The 19,373-nt window shown below is 38.9% G+C and overlaps 3 protein-coding genes across 4 annotated transcripts; all 3 read right to left on the bottom strand.

Annotated features, from left to right (window-relative positions):
• Positions 1-128: 128 nt before the first annotated feature.
• On the bottom strand, positions 129-1,968 carry LOC149014879 (GDSL-like Lipase/Acylhydrolase superfamily protein). The gene is made up of 5 exons (XM_089157462.1): positions 1,678-1,968; positions 1,462-1,592; positions 1,125-1,373; positions 760-1,015; positions 129-677 (listed from the first exon to the last, which is right to left on the bottom strand). The coding sequence occupies exons 1-5, from the start codon at positions 1,937-1,939 to the stop codon at positions 454-456; spliced, it is 1,122 nt and encodes a 373-aa protein (XP_089013588.1). The 5' UTR covers positions 1,940-1,968; the 3' UTR covers positions 129-453.
• A 1,497-nt stretch (positions 1,969-3,465) lies between these two features.
• GA3 (GA requiring 3) lies at positions 3,466-9,130 on the bottom strand. Of its 2 annotated transcripts, XM_089157460.1 has the most exons (9): positions 8,549-9,130; positions 8,298-8,458; positions 5,646-5,807; positions 5,364-5,504; positions 5,077-5,154; positions 4,774-4,953; positions 4,491-4,652; positions 4,219-4,413; positions 3,468-4,131 (listed from the first exon to the last, which is right to left on the bottom strand). In XM_089157460.1, the coding sequence occupies exons 1-9, from the start codon at positions 8,688-8,690 to the stop codon at positions 3,817-3,819; spliced, it is 1,536 nt and encodes a 511-aa protein (XP_089013586.1). In that variant the 5' UTR covers positions 8,691-9,130; the 3' UTR covers positions 3,468-3,816. The 2 variants fall into 2 exon arrangements, with proteins under 2 accessions (XP_089013587.1, XP_089013586.1); XM_089157461.1 differs by lacking the exons at positions 8,298-8,458; positions 8,549-9,130 and adding an exon at positions 7,288-7,450 and having other exon boundaries at positions 3,466-4,131.
• A 5,502-nt stretch (positions 9,131-14,632) lies between these two features.
• On the bottom strand, positions 14,633-17,148 carry LOC149014877 (pollen-specific leucine-rich repeat extensin-like protein 4). The gene is made up of 4 exons (XM_089157473.1): positions 15,747-17,148; positions 15,145-15,608; positions 14,856-15,068; positions 14,633-14,779 (listed from the first exon to the last, which is right to left on the bottom strand). The coding sequence occupies exons 1-4, from the start codon at positions 17,146-17,148 to the stop codon at positions 14,633-14,635; spliced, it is 2,226 nt and encodes a 741-aa protein (XP_089013599.1).
• Positions 17,149-19,373: the final 2,225 nt, after the last annotated feature.

Genomic DNA, 19,373 nt, shown 5'->3' with positions numbered 1-19,373 from the left:
TGGGAAGGATTAAACCTGCTACATCAATCTTGCTCTCTGATATTTTTAGCATAAGATTTTACCTGGATATTTTTTTCCTTTTAAAGACAAATCAGAGTTGCACCCACCTGTGTTTGCTTGGTATATTGCAATTCAAAACCATTTATTCACCTCGGTTTGCATAGTACATTCCTAAAAAAACTCCATTAGAAGACATCAAACCTACACTGGGATGAGACACAGCATATATAGCTAGATCACAGTACTGAGAGAGAGAAAACTGATGATAAAGAAAACAAACACAAGGGATGTTTTCAAATATTAACCATTTGGTTTTGGCATTTGCATTCCTTCACAAGTGTTCAGAGACCAAGTAGGAAACTGATGAAAAGCAGCAACCGCAAAGAAGGAAACAAGAAGATACTCAGGTTCTGAAGTTCAACAAACACAAACACAAACACAGGAGAAAGAAGATCAAAGGCCGCTAAGCTGTCGAAGATTCATGGGTGTTATGTATCGAGCGTCTCCATCTACCAGTTGCTTCGCCACAATCACGTTGGCAGCCTCACTTGGATGGTAAGGATCCCAAAACACATGCTTGAAACGATCTGTGCATAAAGTTGATTGAGGCCCGCATGGAATGATCCCTTGATACTGACCTCCATTGCCACAACAAGCCACACTTGCTGTTTCAAACCCTGCATTATCCCCACAATTCAGATCATATCCTTTCAATGGAAAAAAAAATGGCAATAACAATGAGCAATAGGCTGGAATTACCATATTTCTTGTAATTTGTGATCACTTCCATCACTAATGAATACACATTTGCTAAGACAATTGTGGATCCAGGGAGATTATTATTCAGTTCTTTGATCAGAACCTTTAATCGGTCATTATATTGGACTGCAAGCTTGTTGGCTAAGTCGACGCATTCATCTTCATTTAGCTGATTTATTGTCTTTTGATAGGGAATGCAGCCTATAGGACCTACATTCCCGACGACGAATTTTCGAGCATCTAAGGCATAGAGTCTCTGCAATGAACAAACATATATTGAGCTTGGATAAGAAGAAAAAAAATGGACTCAGAAAAAGCCTTATGAGCACCAAATGGTTTGTCATTGGATGATTAAACCCACTTACAGTAAGCTGAGCCCTCATATGGGTTATGAGGTCATTGACAAAAGCTTCAGGAGTCTCAGATATTCTTTGTCCAATGGAGAGAACTGGGAGAAGATAGTTGTTGAGGAAATCATTTGATCCAACTGTGATTGAGAAGATAGACTTCTTTCTTATATACTGTTTTGCTTTTGAGGGACCTAATAGTTTGTCCACTTGCTTCCTGGTGATATTGAAGTAATCAATCTGGATATCCATGGAGAGCCTATTAACCTATAAGACAGATACATCCCATAAGTTTTCCTGGAAAACGTAACATGAGTTAGCAAAAACCCAGAAACAAGATGGTTGGAAAGGTTACAAATATCCTCCCAGTTTGGTTCAATATTCCTCCACCACCAGATGCATAATTCACTCCATTCAGTATGACTTTGCCAGTAGTATTTGGGGCCAAAAATGGAGGAGCATAGTTGGGTAGTCCCAACATTTCCCCTGTCAAAAAGAAAAACACACCATCATGCAACCATGTCCATAGTTCTTAATGGTTGAACTCAAGAGAAAGGGATAGAGGGATTACCTACAAGGTCTCCGATGGTCCTTCCGTTGGTGTACCGGCCAGTCGGGTTTCCGCCGGAAGCCTTAAAATCCATGCCATTGGGTTTCAAATTTGCCTTAGACAAGGTTGCGAAATAGTTATTGTTTCCAGCATCCACTAGAGAATCCCCAAAAATGAAAGAAGCTCCTAAAGTACTAGAACCAGCTCCTCTAACTGAGGGCAAGGTAATCAAGAGGAGCAAGATCAAACTCAGTATAGAAGAGTTGGGAATATTCATGGCCATGGGTGTCTACCTTCTCAAATGGAAGAAGTGTAGAAAACCATGGTAGAAGCTTAAGACTTCAACAAATTTATAGGCGATCCTTTTAGGGAAAAGATGAAACTTGTAAAATTGGTATCAATGGAGCAATAAAATTTGGTTTGACACTTTCTTGCAGCAATAAAGTTTGGAAGATGATTAATTTTCCAGGTGGTAGTTCATCGACTGTACATGTCATATGGATTCTTGTCGGCTATCTACTGTCAAGGATGTCCTTAATTCAAAGTCCAAACGAGGGTGTGACGCCTCATTTTGTCACATTTAACAAGTAAACTAAGCACACTTAGGTAGGAACTTAGGTGTTGATGGTTGAGAAATTGCACCACAAAATTAACTCTCAAACTTTGTGTAGTCTTCTCGATGTTAACAGGTAAGAACTAAGAAGCCAAGTTAATCCCTTATATAAAATTACGTTTTAACTTTACCCAAGAAAAACAAACTTTTATGTTGTAACATACTCCAACAAATTAATCCTCTTGATAATATATTATGCATCAATCCCCAGTTGTATCTCAAGGTCATCTGATCTACGATTCTGTTGTTATATAGTGTATTTTTTTTTCTTTTCATAAAAGAATAAAAAGATAAAAGCGAAGAGAACCCTGCGAGTTTAGTCTGCAGATCCTCTCCACCCAACTGCCGGTTCTTTCATCCTTCCACGTTTACATATGGGCTTGCCTGCCCATGTACAACGGACAGGCTTGTCTCAGACCTATTGTGAGACTAGAATGATTAGAGTTCAGCCCGCCATCGAGAGATCGTATTGGAATCATGTGATTTTCACCAAACGTTCATCTTGGAGTATTGATCTACTCTCTTATGGTATCTATTTAGCGTAATTCAACTGCACAGACGTACAAAATGTATCGTATTGGTTGGATCAAATGTGGGGTAGGAAAAAAATATGTGAGTCCCATAGTATCGTGGGATACTTTAAACCTTGATTGTGAGACTAGAATGATGAGGTTCAGCCCGCCTCCGGGTGGAGTCCATTTGGAATTTTTCCAACTTTCATCACCAAATTCCATCTTGGAGATATAGGGATCTACTCAGAAATCTGTATCTTACCACAACTTTCAACCTCACCGCCATACAATAAGAGGTTCCCTCGAATAGTAAAGTGAAGGCTATGGGAGATTTCATAGGGATTCCGCAATTTCTTGAAATTTCTTCATAGATATTATTCTAACCTTCTTTCCATATGTAAAATACCAAAAGTTGACTCCATTCCTCCCGGTTTTTGAGATCCCCGGAGAAAAACCCCTCGAACCCTCTTTCCATGTGTCAAATACCAAACCCTCTTGCCAAATAAAACCAAGACATTAATTCACCACTATTCTGCCCCCAAGATGTTAAATCTTGACTCAACCCATGATGTTCATGGAAAAATGTTCCTACTCCCCCCACTCAAAAGAGCCTGCACTACCTCTATTATTGTTTTCATGAATCATCCATTTCTTACCTTGAAAATATCTGTTTTCTCAGTCACTTGTTTGGCATATAAATGCATTATTGTTTATTGTACACAGTAAAGAGATGTGCACAGCAAATAATGTTTTTCCAAACATACATACCAAATGCAGCATAAGAGTCTTAACAACATGCACTGTTATTTTTTTCCTTCATTGTTCTTTTACGTTAAGTAGCTACCTTTCTTTCAAAACCGACATTCTCTGATCCACGACCAATTCCTAAAACCATGCACCACAAGTTACTACATAAGGATGATCTTCAATCGCAAGTTTAGTTTTTCAATCTATAAATCTTAGAAGAAAATCTTTAAACACACAATATTCATCTCCTATTATTTCAAAGAAACCATAGCAGGCTGGTTGCATCACCTATTTTTCTCTAGGTTTGATGAAAACATGCAATGGGTTAAGTTTGATGGAGGTGAGCCCAAATGTGTCGACATCATCTTTCTCTGATTCTTTGACTCTCCACTCAAACTCCTGCACAAACCTACCAATGGCTGTGCAAGCAATCAGCATTGCCTGTAAAGCACCAGCACAAACTCTCTTTCCTCCTCCAAATGCCATTGTCTTGTGTAAATCTGTTGGATCATACTTGCTATCAAGAAACCTCTCAGGCTTCCACTTTTCAGGCTCCTCCCACTGTACCCTATCCATGTTGCATCCATAGAGATTGATAGCAATCTGTTCATGTTTCAAGATTAAGATCTGCAGCGATGAAACCACAAGAAAGTTTACAAGCAACAAGTTACCATGCAGAGAGAATATCACCTGAGATCCAGCAGCGATGAAATACCCTCCAAGTCGGGTGTCTTTATGGACATATCGGACAGGCACAATAGGAGCTGGACTGTACTTCCTCAGAGTTTCATGGAAAACAGCATTCAAGAATGGTAGCTGCGACAAATGTTCCTCGGTAACTTCTTTAGTTCCACAAATTTCTTGGATCTCACGATAGAGACGATCCTGTACAATCAAAGAAGGATTCAGATGTACTGCAACCGTGAAAAAGTTGAAATAAGACTTCAATAAGAAAATCCCACCTGACTCTCTACATCTTTGGCAAGTTCGTAGGTGGCCCATTCTGCTGCAACCATGGTAGTATCTGATGACTCAATAATCACTTCCCATAACAACATCATCAGTTGTTTCTCTGTAAGGTTTTTAGCTTCTGCTAAAAGGTAGTCAAGATAGCAGTTCATTTCCTGTTTAAAACCCAAGCCAGTTACAATTGACAATTAAGCCAACGAATTTCGAATATCTATGGTTTATAACAAGATTCATATACTGCCCATCCAGATTAAGTATAGAAGAAAAAACGGCTACCTGTCCCTGAGCAATCCGTTTCTTCTGCTCCTCAATAAGGGCTTTCATCACTGCAAATCTACGTGCATCCATTCTCTGGATCTTTGCTTCCACACTCTTATTAGGAACCCATCTAAGATGTGGAAAGAAGTCCCTCCAATCCACCTCAATCGCACCCATCATTGGGTCGTGCACCAATACCTGAAAGACCACCACTGTGAATATATAAAGCCTAGATTCTTTCACTCCATATTAAATAAATATGAGCTTACACCCAAAATATTAAAAGGAAGAGGAGGAAGAGAAAAAGGGGGGGGGTGGGACCTCAAAAATCTCATCTCGTGACAGTCTCATTCCAAGATCATCAACATAAATGGAGGATTCCACATCTTTACCCAGAGCCTGAAAAAAACATTACCATGACACCCGAGTCAAAAACTTTGTTTTCAATATAATAAATCTGAAAGAAAGAAGAAAAAAAAATCTAGCCAAATCCTTTTCATGGATTCGACCTTATTGGAAGGCAAGAATCTATTAGCTGACCCCATTTAGTTGGGACGAGACTTGATGATGATGACATCTGAAAGGTTCCATAAGAATGAAGCACTCACTTCTTTCAATGATAATCCAAAGAGTTCATCTCGGAATATATTTCTAAAGTTCACAGCTTGAGCAGGATTGTTGTTGGCATGAGCACGGAAATGGTTCAATGCATTGTTGATCAAAATGTCTCTGTGCAGACGGTGTCGCTTCTGAGCAAATAAATTAAACACTAGCATCAATAAAACCCCCAAATCATGGGCACTAGTAGAGGTGGGAGGAATTGAGAGAGCTTTCACTTAATAGAACGTACGCTAAATTTTATTGAAGTAAAGAAGTATGAACTAGCAAACCTGAGCATTTGCTCCCAAGACACTTGTGAGTAAATGCCGTTTCACCATCTTGTGGAAGTCATCATAGTCACTTGTGGCAACCATACATTTATTATGGGTGAGTATTGTCAACGCATTTGAAAGCTTCCTTGTGCAGATGGATGAATAACTTGTCACCATCGCCTGCAAAATCCATACTGGGCAGACCATGTTAGATCACTATAATCAGATTTACATTATTACCTCAAAGATTCAACAAAGAAATCATACTATAATTCCAGAAGACATGGAGGGTCTAGAGAATAATACAAGAAATCTGGTACACAGCCAATAAAATTTGGCTATAAATACGGTATATGGTGAAGACTGAAGATGGTAAAAAGTTAGGCTCTGCCAATGCAAGGGATGAATATTAGGCAATGGATAACAGGTTACAACTTTACTACCCTGACCCTGTTTAATTTGACTTATCCCTAGCCAGCACAACATAATTATGAAACATGGGTGACCAGAAGAGACACACGGCTTTTATAAAACCACCTCCAGGATGCTGCAAGGGCTGGATTAGTCCTCAATTTTGAACCAAATTGAGTCAGGTTGAATGGGGTCAGGCTCACTGAGTTTCAAAATTCACTAATCTCCAACACAAGCCGGCCCAACCTGCACCTGGCCACCAAGCAAGGTCCTGTTATTCAAGCACCATAATGGCCCGTAACCAACCATTTATATCTATATATTAAAAGGCAGTGGAGCAATACTCTATCTTAACCTTTTCTACCATCTTTGATCAATTTTAAATCCAAACACCACCATAGTAACAATTCAAGTTCCTTAATAATTTTCAGGGTAGCTAATGTCGGGTCCTCATGAATCTTGAGGCAAGATGGTAAGAGTTGGACTTAACAAATTCAAAACGGTACTAATGATCATATAAAAACCCTAACCCAAAAAATTAGTAGTTCCATTTGTTGCCAACACCAATCAACTGAAATGGATCAAAAAATTCAGCATGCGAGTTCTAGATGAACTTCAATCTGATTGGTTTATTAACCCTTGTCACTCATCAGTACCCTCCCCCCCCCCCCCCCACTCCACCCACCAAGAAATAAACATGCACACATGAAAACATTTGAAAATCACACCACAAATTTTTATTTGTTTTTTACATCAGATGTACCATTAGTTCTTAAGGTTCAAATATTTTGTCTTCAGTTTTGCCATTAATAATCAAATATACTCAATAAGTGATATTTAATGAAGATTGAGGTGTTAAAGAAAAGTGATCCTGATTCTCTCTCATCCAGCTCAGGTCAATCCGGTACCATATCTATATGCCTCAAATATGCCAATCCCAGGGCCAATCCAGCAGAATTTGAATCTGATTCAAATCCTAATCCCAGAATTTTAAGTCTCTAATTGTGGTTGGTGAAATGATTACATCTAAGTAGGAGACTCGCATGGTTAGAGAAGAAAGAAAGAAAGAGTCCAAGACACGAAGGGACATGGAAAAAGCATCTCCACACTATCGTGTGGGAATATCTTGCCAACAGACAAAAGCATAGTAAAGGGTGTAGGACACATCTTTATTGTAGGCCAGCCACTTACACAGAAAGGTGAATTCTTTTTCGGAAAGAAAAAAATAAAGAAGAGTTAAAACGATTACCATGCCACAGTGCTACCATGATTCACCATTACAACTCAAGCATTAGAACCCCAGAATCGAAAGTTTTACCCGAGTGCTCAAATGTTCAGAGAAGGTATTCTGGGGGCCTCCAGAACCTGAATAGGTGAAGAAACTCACAGAATAACAACTCTCCTAACAGTAGAGACTCAGTAAAATCCTCAGTCATAAAATGGCATTCATTGCAATTCATCTAAAGAGTCAAGGAAGCAGAGAGATTTTCATTAGTAGACAAGAAAAATCATTAAAATGGTTCAAGTTCTAAATTCCTAAGAAATCTGGAAGCTGACACCCCTGATAAGCCGCTATGAAAACTACCAGAGTTCAAACCCATTCACAAATTTTGCCAATCCTAGAAAGAAAAAATATATAAGTTAAAACCAACAGTAAAGTCAGGACATCATCATCGGGACCAGAAGAAGCATAGCTTGTACTAAGGCTGTGAGTCTTGAGTTTTGATCTATTCAGGACCTCTGTGATCAATTGTGAAAACCCAAGTAAACATTTCCACTTTCCAGCGATTCTGATCCCTACCCAAATGAGATAAACCAAAAGAAACCCCAATTCAGAAGAACCTCAACTGTAGAACTCCCCTCCACGGAAGTTCTTGCGATATCACCAAACCAGAGTATGGGTCCTGAAATCGTCGGGTTCTGTACAATCAATTTTTGGATTCAAGCACAAAACAAGGAGATAAGGACAAAACCGACACAAGAAAACAGAAATACGACCAGACATCGCTGGGGTCACCGTCGATCCTCGGCACTGAAAAAATAAAAAAGGGTCCCACGCACTCTCGGCGTCAGTTCAGTCCCTGATCCACCACCACCATTTCTTGTTTCTTCCAGAATCAGAAAATCATCGAAGTAGCAGGATAAAGCATAAGAAGCAGCCATGGAATTCGTAAAAGGTAAAGAGAAAAACCAACCTCCACACAGTAGATACAAAGAGCACTGAAAAACAGATAATCAGGGAGAGAAGTAATTGGGTACCTCTTTGGCAATCTCTGCAGAATTGATAACAACCAACTTCGAATATCCGACCTGAATCGAGTAAATCGCTCCATAAATGTCAGCCCACTTAGCGAATGTCTGGTGTGGCTTCTTCTCCTTCAACTGCAACAAGTTCCCAATCAAAGGTAGCCCTGGAACCACTGCATGCAATGATTCCCAGAACCCATGTATCAGTACAAACAATAATAGGTGAATGAAAGAGAAAGTCTTCAAAAGAAAAAACCCAGTACCAGGAGGAGGAGGGTTTATGGGAGATGGGCAGTTCCTATGGAGGAAAAACCTTGTGACTTGATACAGAATGGTTAACAAACCCACTGCAAGAGTCGAATATATCATCGCTGAAGAGAAGGAGATCGGCTCTGAAGCTGCCATGCCTGAACACTCTGAATCCCTCAACTCTGTGGTGCTCTGCTCTTTCCTCTTTTTCTTCCGGTAGAATGCTCTGCACTTTTCTTTACTAATGCCATCATTATATATCTGGGATTCTGTGAATAGGTATAACAGGAAATTCCAGGGCAATGAAATGAAAAGTAAATAATCTGAAATCAAAAGATTTCAATCTTTATCAATTCCAGACAATGGACTGCTGTCAGAGTACAGAGAAATAGATAGAGAGGTGGTACTTGGTATTTCTTCTTAGGCAGTTAACGCCTGATATTCCTATTTTCCATATCTGTTCAAAAGCAACCGATAAGGGAATGGTTGGAACTTGGAAAACCAGCCAAACCCATTTACAGATGTACGTATCAATGATTTATTTCCAACAATTGGATATCTTTCCCACAATTCCACAACCGTTTTCCCTTTTTTTTTTCCTTTCCTTTCCTTTTTTTTCTCCTGAGCGAGGGCTAGGCTAGGTGATATCAAAAAGGCTTTTTCTTTTTGGGTAGAAGTATCAGAAGGCTTATTGAGGCAGTGTTTTTTCTAGTCCAGTCTCCATCATACATGCATGCACATACAGGTTGTCTACTTTCTTTCATATATATATGTATCCATTAATGGGTGTAACCAATAATGTGTTTTATAGTCATTTACAATAATCAAAGTGAGAAAAAAATTATTTGAAAAAAACTTTGAAAGCAGATATTCTTTGAAAAGTTAGAATTGCTAAGGATCAGGAAAATTGATAATTGATAGGTGCAAGTCTTTGGTTTGGAACAGAAAGCTTATTGGTCTGATTATAGCCGAATGTCATGAAATCAAAATGGCTAAAAAACTGCACTAGTAGCTCAGAGTTCAACCAAATTGACACTCCCGTATACGAAGATACGAAGATACAAAGATCAAATAACCTAAGAGTAAAGATTAACTAATTCTATCATCAACGTGGAGAAGAAGAAAAAAAAATCTCTGGATGAGTGACTAATGATGTTAATTTTGCATGAGTTTTACGTCGCATATGATGAAAAGAGCACATGAAGAAATTCGTGGGGAGGTATTCAATAATTAGTTTGATGGTTCCAAAAACTAATTTCTAATCTTATTTAATATAATAATAGAACAATCCTTTTGGATTATAGAACAATCCTTTCATTATAGAACTCTTCAATAATAAATCTAAAATTTATTAAAAAATCCAGATAGTTTATCAACAATACGTACTAGTCATTACTAATTGGGCAATTCTTCTATAGTTCAAAAACAAAATTGATGTTAGAACTATAAATTCATGGTCTTACATCCAACGTTATTATTTTTATTTTTCACATAATTAGAAAAATATCTAAATACACTATTGGCAATAGCACTTAATTATATTCAAATCATTCGATTTCTCACCCTGTGTACCTATCAGTGGAAGGCTTGAGTGCATCATAATAACTCGGGGAAGCAACAATTTAAATTCATGAATGTATACAAATAATCATAAGAAAGGACATTAAATACATTCCTTCCCACTCAAGTGCATAACTCGAGGGAACATTTAAATTCATGAATTTATACCAATGATAAAATATAAAGACATTAAATACATTCCTTCTTGCATTGGATCAAATCTTTTTCCATATATTTCTTTTAACAACAAACATACAAAAAGTCTTTTACCATATTTCCCCTTTCTCTCCTTGTATTTTCCCCCTTTCTCCCTTCAAATACTATTACTTAGGCTAGGAAGGTTGAGACTCAACCCCAACCTAAACTTTTAAAAGAGGGGATGCAGTAAAGGCAACCTAGCGCCCCCCGTTGCGGAATGTTCAGACTTTTTATTGAGTGCGAGCCCCCCCGCTATGCAATGTTTTGACTTTTTATCGAGTGCGACCTATGCAAGCATTAGCCCTATGCACTACCAGTGCAAAGCACTGCCCTATCAGCGAAGCCCCACTGGAGGCTTAGTATAGTCCATAGAAGTCAGTATGACTCATGCCTAGACAAAGATCACACAACTGTCCAATACAATAAACAGAAGAAGCAGGACATGAGGTTTACCAAACCACTTGGGAGGGAGCTTGGGACCACTAGACCACCACCCCCGATGGTAACCCTAGTTTAAACTTATGTTATCTTAATTGCCTAGTTATTCAAATGGTCTCCACCAACTTGAGTTGTGGTTTGGTTGTCTCACCACCTTTTTATTAGTGTTCTCTAGAGGCCATCTGATCCTAATTCTCTAGCCAACTAAAGTTCATTAAAATACTTGAATGAATGATAAAAAAATTTATAAAGTGGTCTACCAAGGCTAAAGGGCTAAGGAAAAATATTTTTTAAATTTTTATGTATGATGTTGGTTAATGTGAGTTAATCATTTCAAGAGTGGATGTACTTGTTACCTAGTGCTTGACAGGCTGACAGCTTCCTATAATAGGAATTCTTAGATTTGAACTTTCATTCTCTCTAAACTCAAAAGAAAAAGAACTAATCATTCTAAGGAACATATTTATTAAAAAATAATAAAATAATAAATAAATAATTGTTTCTTTTACCACCATTTATTTGATTTTACTTTTGCGAGATGAAGTTGGAAATTGGAGTGATGATACTTTTCAACTTTTTTTTTTTTTTTCGAGTTACTACAATATTATGTTTGAGTCACTTATGGGTTGAAACTTGTGTTGACTACTCAAGTGCCCAAAATTATGTTTTGGTATTTAACGGTTGGGGTTAATGACCGTTTATAGAATTCAAATTTTGAATTTAATAGGATGAAATTACTCATTGAACCATGTAATGACCAAAATAACTCTCATGGCCAAAATACCCCAAGGTGTTTAATAAATGTAATTTTGACTACAATAAACTTTCCTAACCCAACCTTTCATTAAGTGGGTGAAGGGATTTTCTCATTCACCCATCATTTTCCTTCACCTCGCCAGAAAAGATCCTCCGCCCCTGCCTTCTCTTGTCAGAAATCACCCACCACCGTCCCCTTTGGCCGAAAACCCTAAAAAAAATTGTCTCTTTGACTAACAGTCTGTCATATAAGAGAATTTCTCCGTGTAATTTCTTGTATTAGGATTTTCCAACAAGGCGATGGGTGATTTCTAGGGGTGTCAAATTGCAGCCCGAACCGTTAAAATTGAACCGCACTGGCCCGTTATAGCCCAAACCGGCCCGGACCGAACTTTAATGGGCCGTGTTTGGGATGAGGGTGATAGAGCTCGCACCAAACCGAACCCAAACTGCAACCCGTTATAAACTGTTTTACAACTCGTTTTATAGTTTACATTAAATATTGTTTGAATCATCGTATTACTTTTTTTAATTTAAGACTATAAAAAAAATCGAGTATGAATTCAAAGATCAAATAGTCTTCTACTATTTGTAAAGGACAATTAGAAAGATTAAATATGAATGTTCAATTTGTTTAAATTAAGTAAATATTTATCCAATCCAATGGTATGTCTTTGCATATCAAGTTAAATTAAGTAATGTAGAATGACTTTTCATTTTTTAATGGAAATTTATCAATAACAATTTTGCTTTCAATAGAATTTTGGTTTATGTTGCAAGATGCTTAACTATTTTTTTTTCATTATTATTTTTCTTGCATATCATAAATTGTTAGCCCAAACCCAAACCGCATCGTTGACATCCCTAGTGATTTATATCAAAATTGAAACACAAACCAAACACTCCCCTAAATGAAAACTACTTATCAAAGCAAGAACACAAGAAACCCACATGATTTCCATTACACTATATGAACAGTGAAGGTCGACGGACTGAACTTAACGGCGTTAGTTTAATTTGTGAGCCGGACGTAATTTTGAAGAGCGGCTCATAGACAACTTTTATTTATTTTTGGGTAAAACCTTTCCAACTTTAATTACAAACTACTAATGATTAGGTCAAACGCTAGAGAATTCAAAAATTTCAGAAAATATTGACCCCATACATACAATATAGAGTATTTTATGTTGGACTATCTGGAAATCAAGAAATGATTAGTAATCGCTGAAATTCCTAACCTTCACAGCTCAATGATTCATATTAATAATTTATTAGGTGAATTAGATGTGATTAAGGGTTTTGGAGGCGACTGAAATGCGGTAAACTGAAGAAATTCAGCAAGAGGGGTAAGATTTTACTAAAAACCTCAAACATCAAGTTTGTTCCAAATTTATACGGATGGTTCATGGGAGGACGGAGAGGGTTGGGGAGGTAGAGCTAGTATCATTTGGCAACCTAATGGCAGATTCTTAGTGGCAAAAAAAGTTAGGTCGAACTTTATTAGCAGCTCAGGTTGAATTGGAGGCTATCAAGGATATTGTTCAAATAATATGGACGATTGGGATTAAGAACATTCGAATGAATTCTGATTGTCTTTCGACAATCTTAAGTCTCTTGGGAAAGGAGAACTCCTTAGATTGAGTTTGTCTTTCTATCTTTGAGAGCATTAGATCCTTAATGGTTTTGTTTGACTTTGTGGATGTATGTTTTATTCTTAGATCAACTAATATTGTAATGTTGATTTATTGGCTAAAGGATCTAGATTGTTAGGTATTTCTAAAGTTTGGTGGTTACAACCACCTTTTTGTATGTTAAACAATGTATCTTGTTCTGGTGGATACTTCAACCTAGCTTGGCTAATCTAATGTCATAATTTGAGCAAAAAAACACATTCTCCTGCTTTAGTCAAGACATTAGCGTTTGCAATTTTTTTATTGGATTTGTTTTCCCATATGGAATTTATAAGAACTATTTTTTTGTTCTGAAGTCACGAAAATGTCACTGTCACAATCGGACTTTTGCAAATAAAATTAGGGACCCATGAGTCATTTGATTGACTTGCATCCATAATTCAACTGCATGGCCAATGGAAGGTTACTCGAGTAGTAAAGACCAACACCTCTTAGTGAAAAAGTCGTAGATTCAACACCTGCTTATGGCATTATTTAATATTCTCATCACCTATTTTCCTCTATATAAAAATTGTCTTTGTACTGAAAAAATAATTAATTTACATGACAATTTGGAACAGAGAAATTGTTGGATTAATGGGCAAGGAAGCAAGTTTAGCTTTATAAACCTGAGCCAAAATAAGTCTTGGGCTGAATTTTCCGCCCTATTGATTTTATAAGCAAATATTTTTGAGTATTTAAGGTTTTCTTAAGAATTTTTTTCTTCTTCTAAAGCTTATAAGAGATGCACATTTTTTAAATTGCATAGGTTTTTTAATGATATGAATTATGGTAATATGTCTCACTTATTTGAATACCATCATTTTATTTGGATAAGATTATATTCATTCCCAAATTTTATAGGACTGTTGTTTGTCCAGCTATGATGTATGATAGAGATTGTTGGACAGTTAAAAAAAATTATATATATAGATAAACTCAGTGTATAAGAAATCATGATACTAAGATAGATGAGTGACAAAATTAAAAAGGATAATTAATAGAGTTGGTCCGGAAGTAGCTCCAATAAGTGATAAATTATAAGAAAATTGTTTGAAATGACACGACCACATTCAACGGAAGCAAGTTCATTGCCGCTGTTGAATCCCAGTGTTGTCTTTGGGCAAAATGCGTGTAGCTATAAATGGGAAAAAGGGAGGCCTTTTTTATAATATACATTCACGAGGACGAATAGAATCGTGTCAATTAGATGTAAACATGTAGGGCTTTTTTGTTTTCAATAAAGAACAATACAAATATATAAGAAAAAAGGAATGAAATGAAAAAAGACAATGGAAACTATATTTCTCAAAATTACATAGTCCCGCCTTGTGTGCCTTTTTACATTAAATAAATGAGAGTAACAATTCTTCTCTTGATTGAAACAACGTAGAAAATTAATTGTTTACATTGTTTGGAAGCTTGGTTTTAAACAAATGAAAAAAAAAAGTAAAAATATTGAAGAGGCACTATGACTTAGTACCCTGGAAACATTGGTGGAGGTGGTGATGAATACTGGAACCCAATATTTGGAGGCAAGACAAAGTCGTCGGATGGGGTTGGAGGAGGAGAGGATATTGGAGCTGGTGGAGGAGAGGAGACTGGTGTGGGCGGTGGAGGGGACTTCACTTGTGGTGGGGGAGAGGAGACTGGTGTAGGCGGTGGAGGGGATTTCACTGGGTGGTGGGGGAGAGGAGACTGGTGTGGGCGGTGGAGGGGACTTCACTGGTGGTGGGGGAGAGGAGACTGGTGCGGGCGGTGGAGGGGATTTCACTGGTGGTGGGGGAGAGGAGACTGGTGTGGGCGGTGGAGGGGACTTCACTGGTGGTGGGGGAGAGGAGATTGGTGCGGGCGGTGGAGGGGATTTCACTGGTGGTGGGGGAGAGGAGACTGGTGCGGGCGGTGGAGGGGACTTCACTGGTGGTGGGGGAGAGGAGACTGGTGCGGGCGGTGGAGGGGACTTCACGGTGGTGGTGGGGAGAGGAGACGGGTGTGGGCGGTGGAGGGGACTTCACTGGTGGTGGGGGAGAGGATATTGGTGCAGGCGGTGGAGGGGATTTTACTGGAGGTGGAGGAGAGGAGACTGGTGCTGGTGGTGGAGGGGACTTCACTGGTGGTGGTGGCGAGTGGACTGGTGGAGGAGGAGAGCGCACTGGTGGTGGTGGTGGTGGGGAGTGGACGGGTGGTGGAGGAGAGTGCAATGGTGGTGGTGGGGAGTGGACGGGTGGTGGAGGAGAGTGCACTGGTGGAGGTGGGGAGTGGATTGGTGGTGGAGGAGAGTGGACTGGTGGTGGTGGGGAGTGGACTGGTGGGGGTGGGGAGTGCACCGGTGGAGGTGGGGAGTGGACTGGTGGTGGGGGAGAGTGCACCAGTGGAGGTGGGGGAGAGGGTTTTGGTGTTGGCAATGGTGGTGGAGTAACAGAATGTGGAGGACGTTCTGGTTCTCTTGGACCTACCATTGTAGGGACTGGTGCCTCAGATGGTTCCGGTGTATGAGCCACCACTGGTGTAGGCGTGGGAGCCACAATTGGTGCAGGCGTGGGAGCCACAACAGGTGTAGGTGTGGGAGTCACAACTGGTGGTGGAGTACTTGAGATTGGTGTTGGTGTTGGTGTTGGTTGTGGTTTTGGGGTGGATGGTGTGGGTTGTGTAGGTGTGGGAGTCACAACTGGTGGTGGAGGACTTGAGATTGGTGTTGGTGTTGGTGTTGGTTGTGGTTTTGGGGTGGGTGGTGTGGGTTTCGGAGATGGTAGGGGTTGTGGCCTAGGAACAATGGGAGTGGGAGTTGGTGTAGGTTTTGATGGTGTTGCTGGGTGTCCACACTTGACCTTTGTGCAATCCACCGGTTTGCTCACAACAGGAAAACATTGGCTTGCTGTTTTTTGTTCTGGTCTGTCAGCCAAGCAGTTGTTCTTGTCGTCAAAAATCACCTCTGATTCCTTTCTTGGTGCACACTCAGGTGCCTTTCCCTTGAAGTAGTTGTAAGAGAATGTGAAGTTCTGCAAATTAGGTAATTCGCAAAGGTTCTTGGGCACAAAGCCACTCAATTTATTGTTAGAAATATCCAAGACCTCCACCTTCTTCAACTCAGAGAAACTGCTTGGCAAAGAACCAACCAAGTTGTTCCCTGCCAAGTCAAGCACTGTCAAGTTCTCAATCTGGCTAAATTCCGGGGGCATGCAACCAGACAAATCATTATTCACGAAGACAACCTCTTCCAATACCAGCTTCTTTATAATGCTTCTTGGAATGCAACCGTTAAACTTGTTATTGGCGAAAACTATAACAGATGCTGATGAATTGCCTAGAGTGTCGGGGATTTTGCCAGTGAATCTATTGTCGTTCACGAAAATTGCGTCCAAACCTTTGTTAAAGAGCTCTGGTGGGAGTTCTCCTTCAAAGTCATTGAAACGAATATCTAAATACTTGAGCCCAGGAATGTCGATGACCGTTTTAGGGAAGTGTCCAACAAAGCGGTTGTTGCTAAGGTCCAGTTCGTAGAGTAGCCCTAGATTAGCGAAGCTTGATGGAATAATTCCACAAAACCTGTTTGAGTTAATGTGGAACAGAGCCAGATCTGTGAGGAGCCCCAGCTCAGGTGGCAAGTACCCAGCGATGTCATCATCGTTGAGATCGATACCAGCCACGACGTTTATGTTTGGATCATCAAGTGCTGGGGCACAAAAAACGCCTCTATAAGCGCAGACATCAGCACCATCCCAGTTGCTGGTTACGTCATGAGGGTCAGAGAATATAGCCTTCTTCCAAGCTTGAAGGGCAATGTAGGCCTTACGAAGCCTTGGGCTGGGGAAGGTAAAGGTGAGGTCAACCTTAGACTCATAATCATCAGGGAGATCACTACCCTCGCTAAGGGTCAAGAGCTGACGATGGGCAATCCAGGAGGCCTGAGCATCTGTTAAAGCCAAGGAAGAGGTAATGAATAAGGATAAAGAAAGTGCAAGAAAAGGGAGAAAGCAGCCTGAGGCCTTCATGTTGGATGCGGAGCTATGCCACACCATCTTGTTATTTGGGAGGCCTAAGGCTGCTTATAGGCCACAATGAAGAAGGATTTGACGGAGGTGTTATATTGAGGGCTCAACAACCATATCTCTCCTTTTTTTGGCATGTTTCAACGACATTTCAGTTCATCCCTTGACGCTCTGTCTCTCCTCCATCAATCAAGGTTGTCCATCCTTGCTCCGAAAATGTCGAAAGCTTCACAATTTGCTTGCTCTCCATAGAATAGCAAGTAGTTGACCAAGTCTCCCTGCATGAGTTGTTTGTAAATCTAACAATAAGAATTTTGAATTGCTTTAATTTTGATCCCATAACACACACATTCAGAATGTATGGTTTTAGTTTCCCAATAATCTCTCCTCCTTGAGCGGTTTAAAAAGAAAGTTCTTTGAATTTAGTTCTTATCTATCTTCATGTTTAAAACTTTTTCCTATAACCTAGCTATAATTTTTTGTGCTTTTTAAAATCATTTTCTAAATTTACTCCTAAAAAAGGTTGTGTGTATATATATATATATATATATATATATATATATATATATATATATATATATATATAATATATATATATATATATATATATATATATATATATATATATATATATATATATATATCATTCATAGGATTATTATAACCTTCTCACTTAGAATTGATCGGACATTGTTGGAACCTAATAAGCCAAGCGTCTGATGTCATTTGTCATATGTAGGTAACTTGTGATGTATTGCCTTCCATGCAAAGTGGAGAATGCGTGATTGCAAAGGTAATCTCCAGAGTTGATTCCACGTAAATGATGAAAGATGTTATATAAGAGAGTGATGAGTCTTTGTATGGCATGCTAAATGGAGATTGTAAACTAATTTGGCCGTGAACATGCCCGAAGAAGTGAACTGCCAAATAATCTTGTCGTTGACTGGAGTAGAAGGAAGCAGAATATGAACAGTGAGGTTTTCTATATCTGGTGACCACCACTGAAAGATTAGATCTCTGTTCCAAGTGTTTGTAGATTGATCAATAAAACCTGAGACCTTAGAGGGAGCCATGGTTGCAAAAGGATAACATCCTCTATCTGGGCATGTATTCGGGATCCAAGGATTTGTCCATGGGTTAGTGGTAGATCCATCGTCAATCTGTCTATGTAACCCATGAAGTATTAGAGTTTTGGCTAGCTTGTTGTTGCAATGGTTTCCAGCATCAGGAAGTAGTTGAAGGAGTATTTGCTTCCAAGGAGGTATCTTTGAATTACTTATGTTGTATCTTAATGCATGTCTACCTAGATAGAGACTTGCATTGGTTAGAGTATAGAAGTATTATCTCATTGAAGTGCATATCATATCATGTGATCATATTTTAGCTCATGTCTTGAATGGTGAAAATATGTATTTGAATTATTCGCACTCATCCCTCGTGAAATGTTGTTTTAGATTTTATTGCAGGGTAAGATGCTTCAACGTTTCAAGATCACAAGACGTCGACGTCCGGTGCGTACGATGTACCAGATCACTGGAGTGAAGACGTGCATGGTGACACATGTGTATGTCTTGACTGTGCATACAGAGATTAGTCCTACGCTTAGGAAGATGGAGACTATTCGAGAAATTGAGACATTTGAGTTTAATATTTATCATTTGATTAAAGACACATACTTGATGTAGACCTTAGAAGATTTAACTTCTTTTGTTTCTAGTTTCACTTTCCATTTTTGGGACAAATGTTATACCAGTTTTGACTTCGCTTCCACTTTATTTCAGTTCCTTTGGTTATCCTTGACACTTATTATTATTTCATAATATGATTCTTTTATTGATTCTTGCTCAAAATTATGTTATTATGTGATGTGGTGTGTGATTTAACATGAAACCTAATCTTGTGATTGTGGATCACTCCCTCGAGTATTTAGGTGATTTGAATACTGGCTAGGTGGATGTGACAATTAGAGACTTGCATTGGTTAGAGTTTAAGTGCATCATTGTATTGCATTGCACTTAAATATCTATTAAAGCAACCTAAAGGGGGGTTGAATAGGTTGCAACTAGTGGATTTGCCTAATTTTTCTGCTTAATTACAAATGCAAGATATATTGTAACTTCAAATGAAATTAATATATTGCAATCAACCACAAGACAAAAGATTTTATAGTTGTTTGACTTTACAAGTCTATGTCCACTCCTCTCTTGGTCTTAAGAGAAAAATGATTA

This window comes from Hakea prostrata, chromosome 5 (assembly GCF_041222555.1).
Source record: "Hakea prostrata isolate BN-2017 chromosome 5, UWA_Hpros_2, whole genome shotgun sequence".
NCBI classification, from domain to species: domain Eukaryota; kingdom Viridiplantae; phylum Streptophyta; class Magnoliopsida; order Proteales; family Proteaceae; genus Hakea; species Hakea prostrata.
Note: the sequence above shows the minus strand (reverse complement) of the source record. Positions and strands in the feature narration are given on the sequence as shown.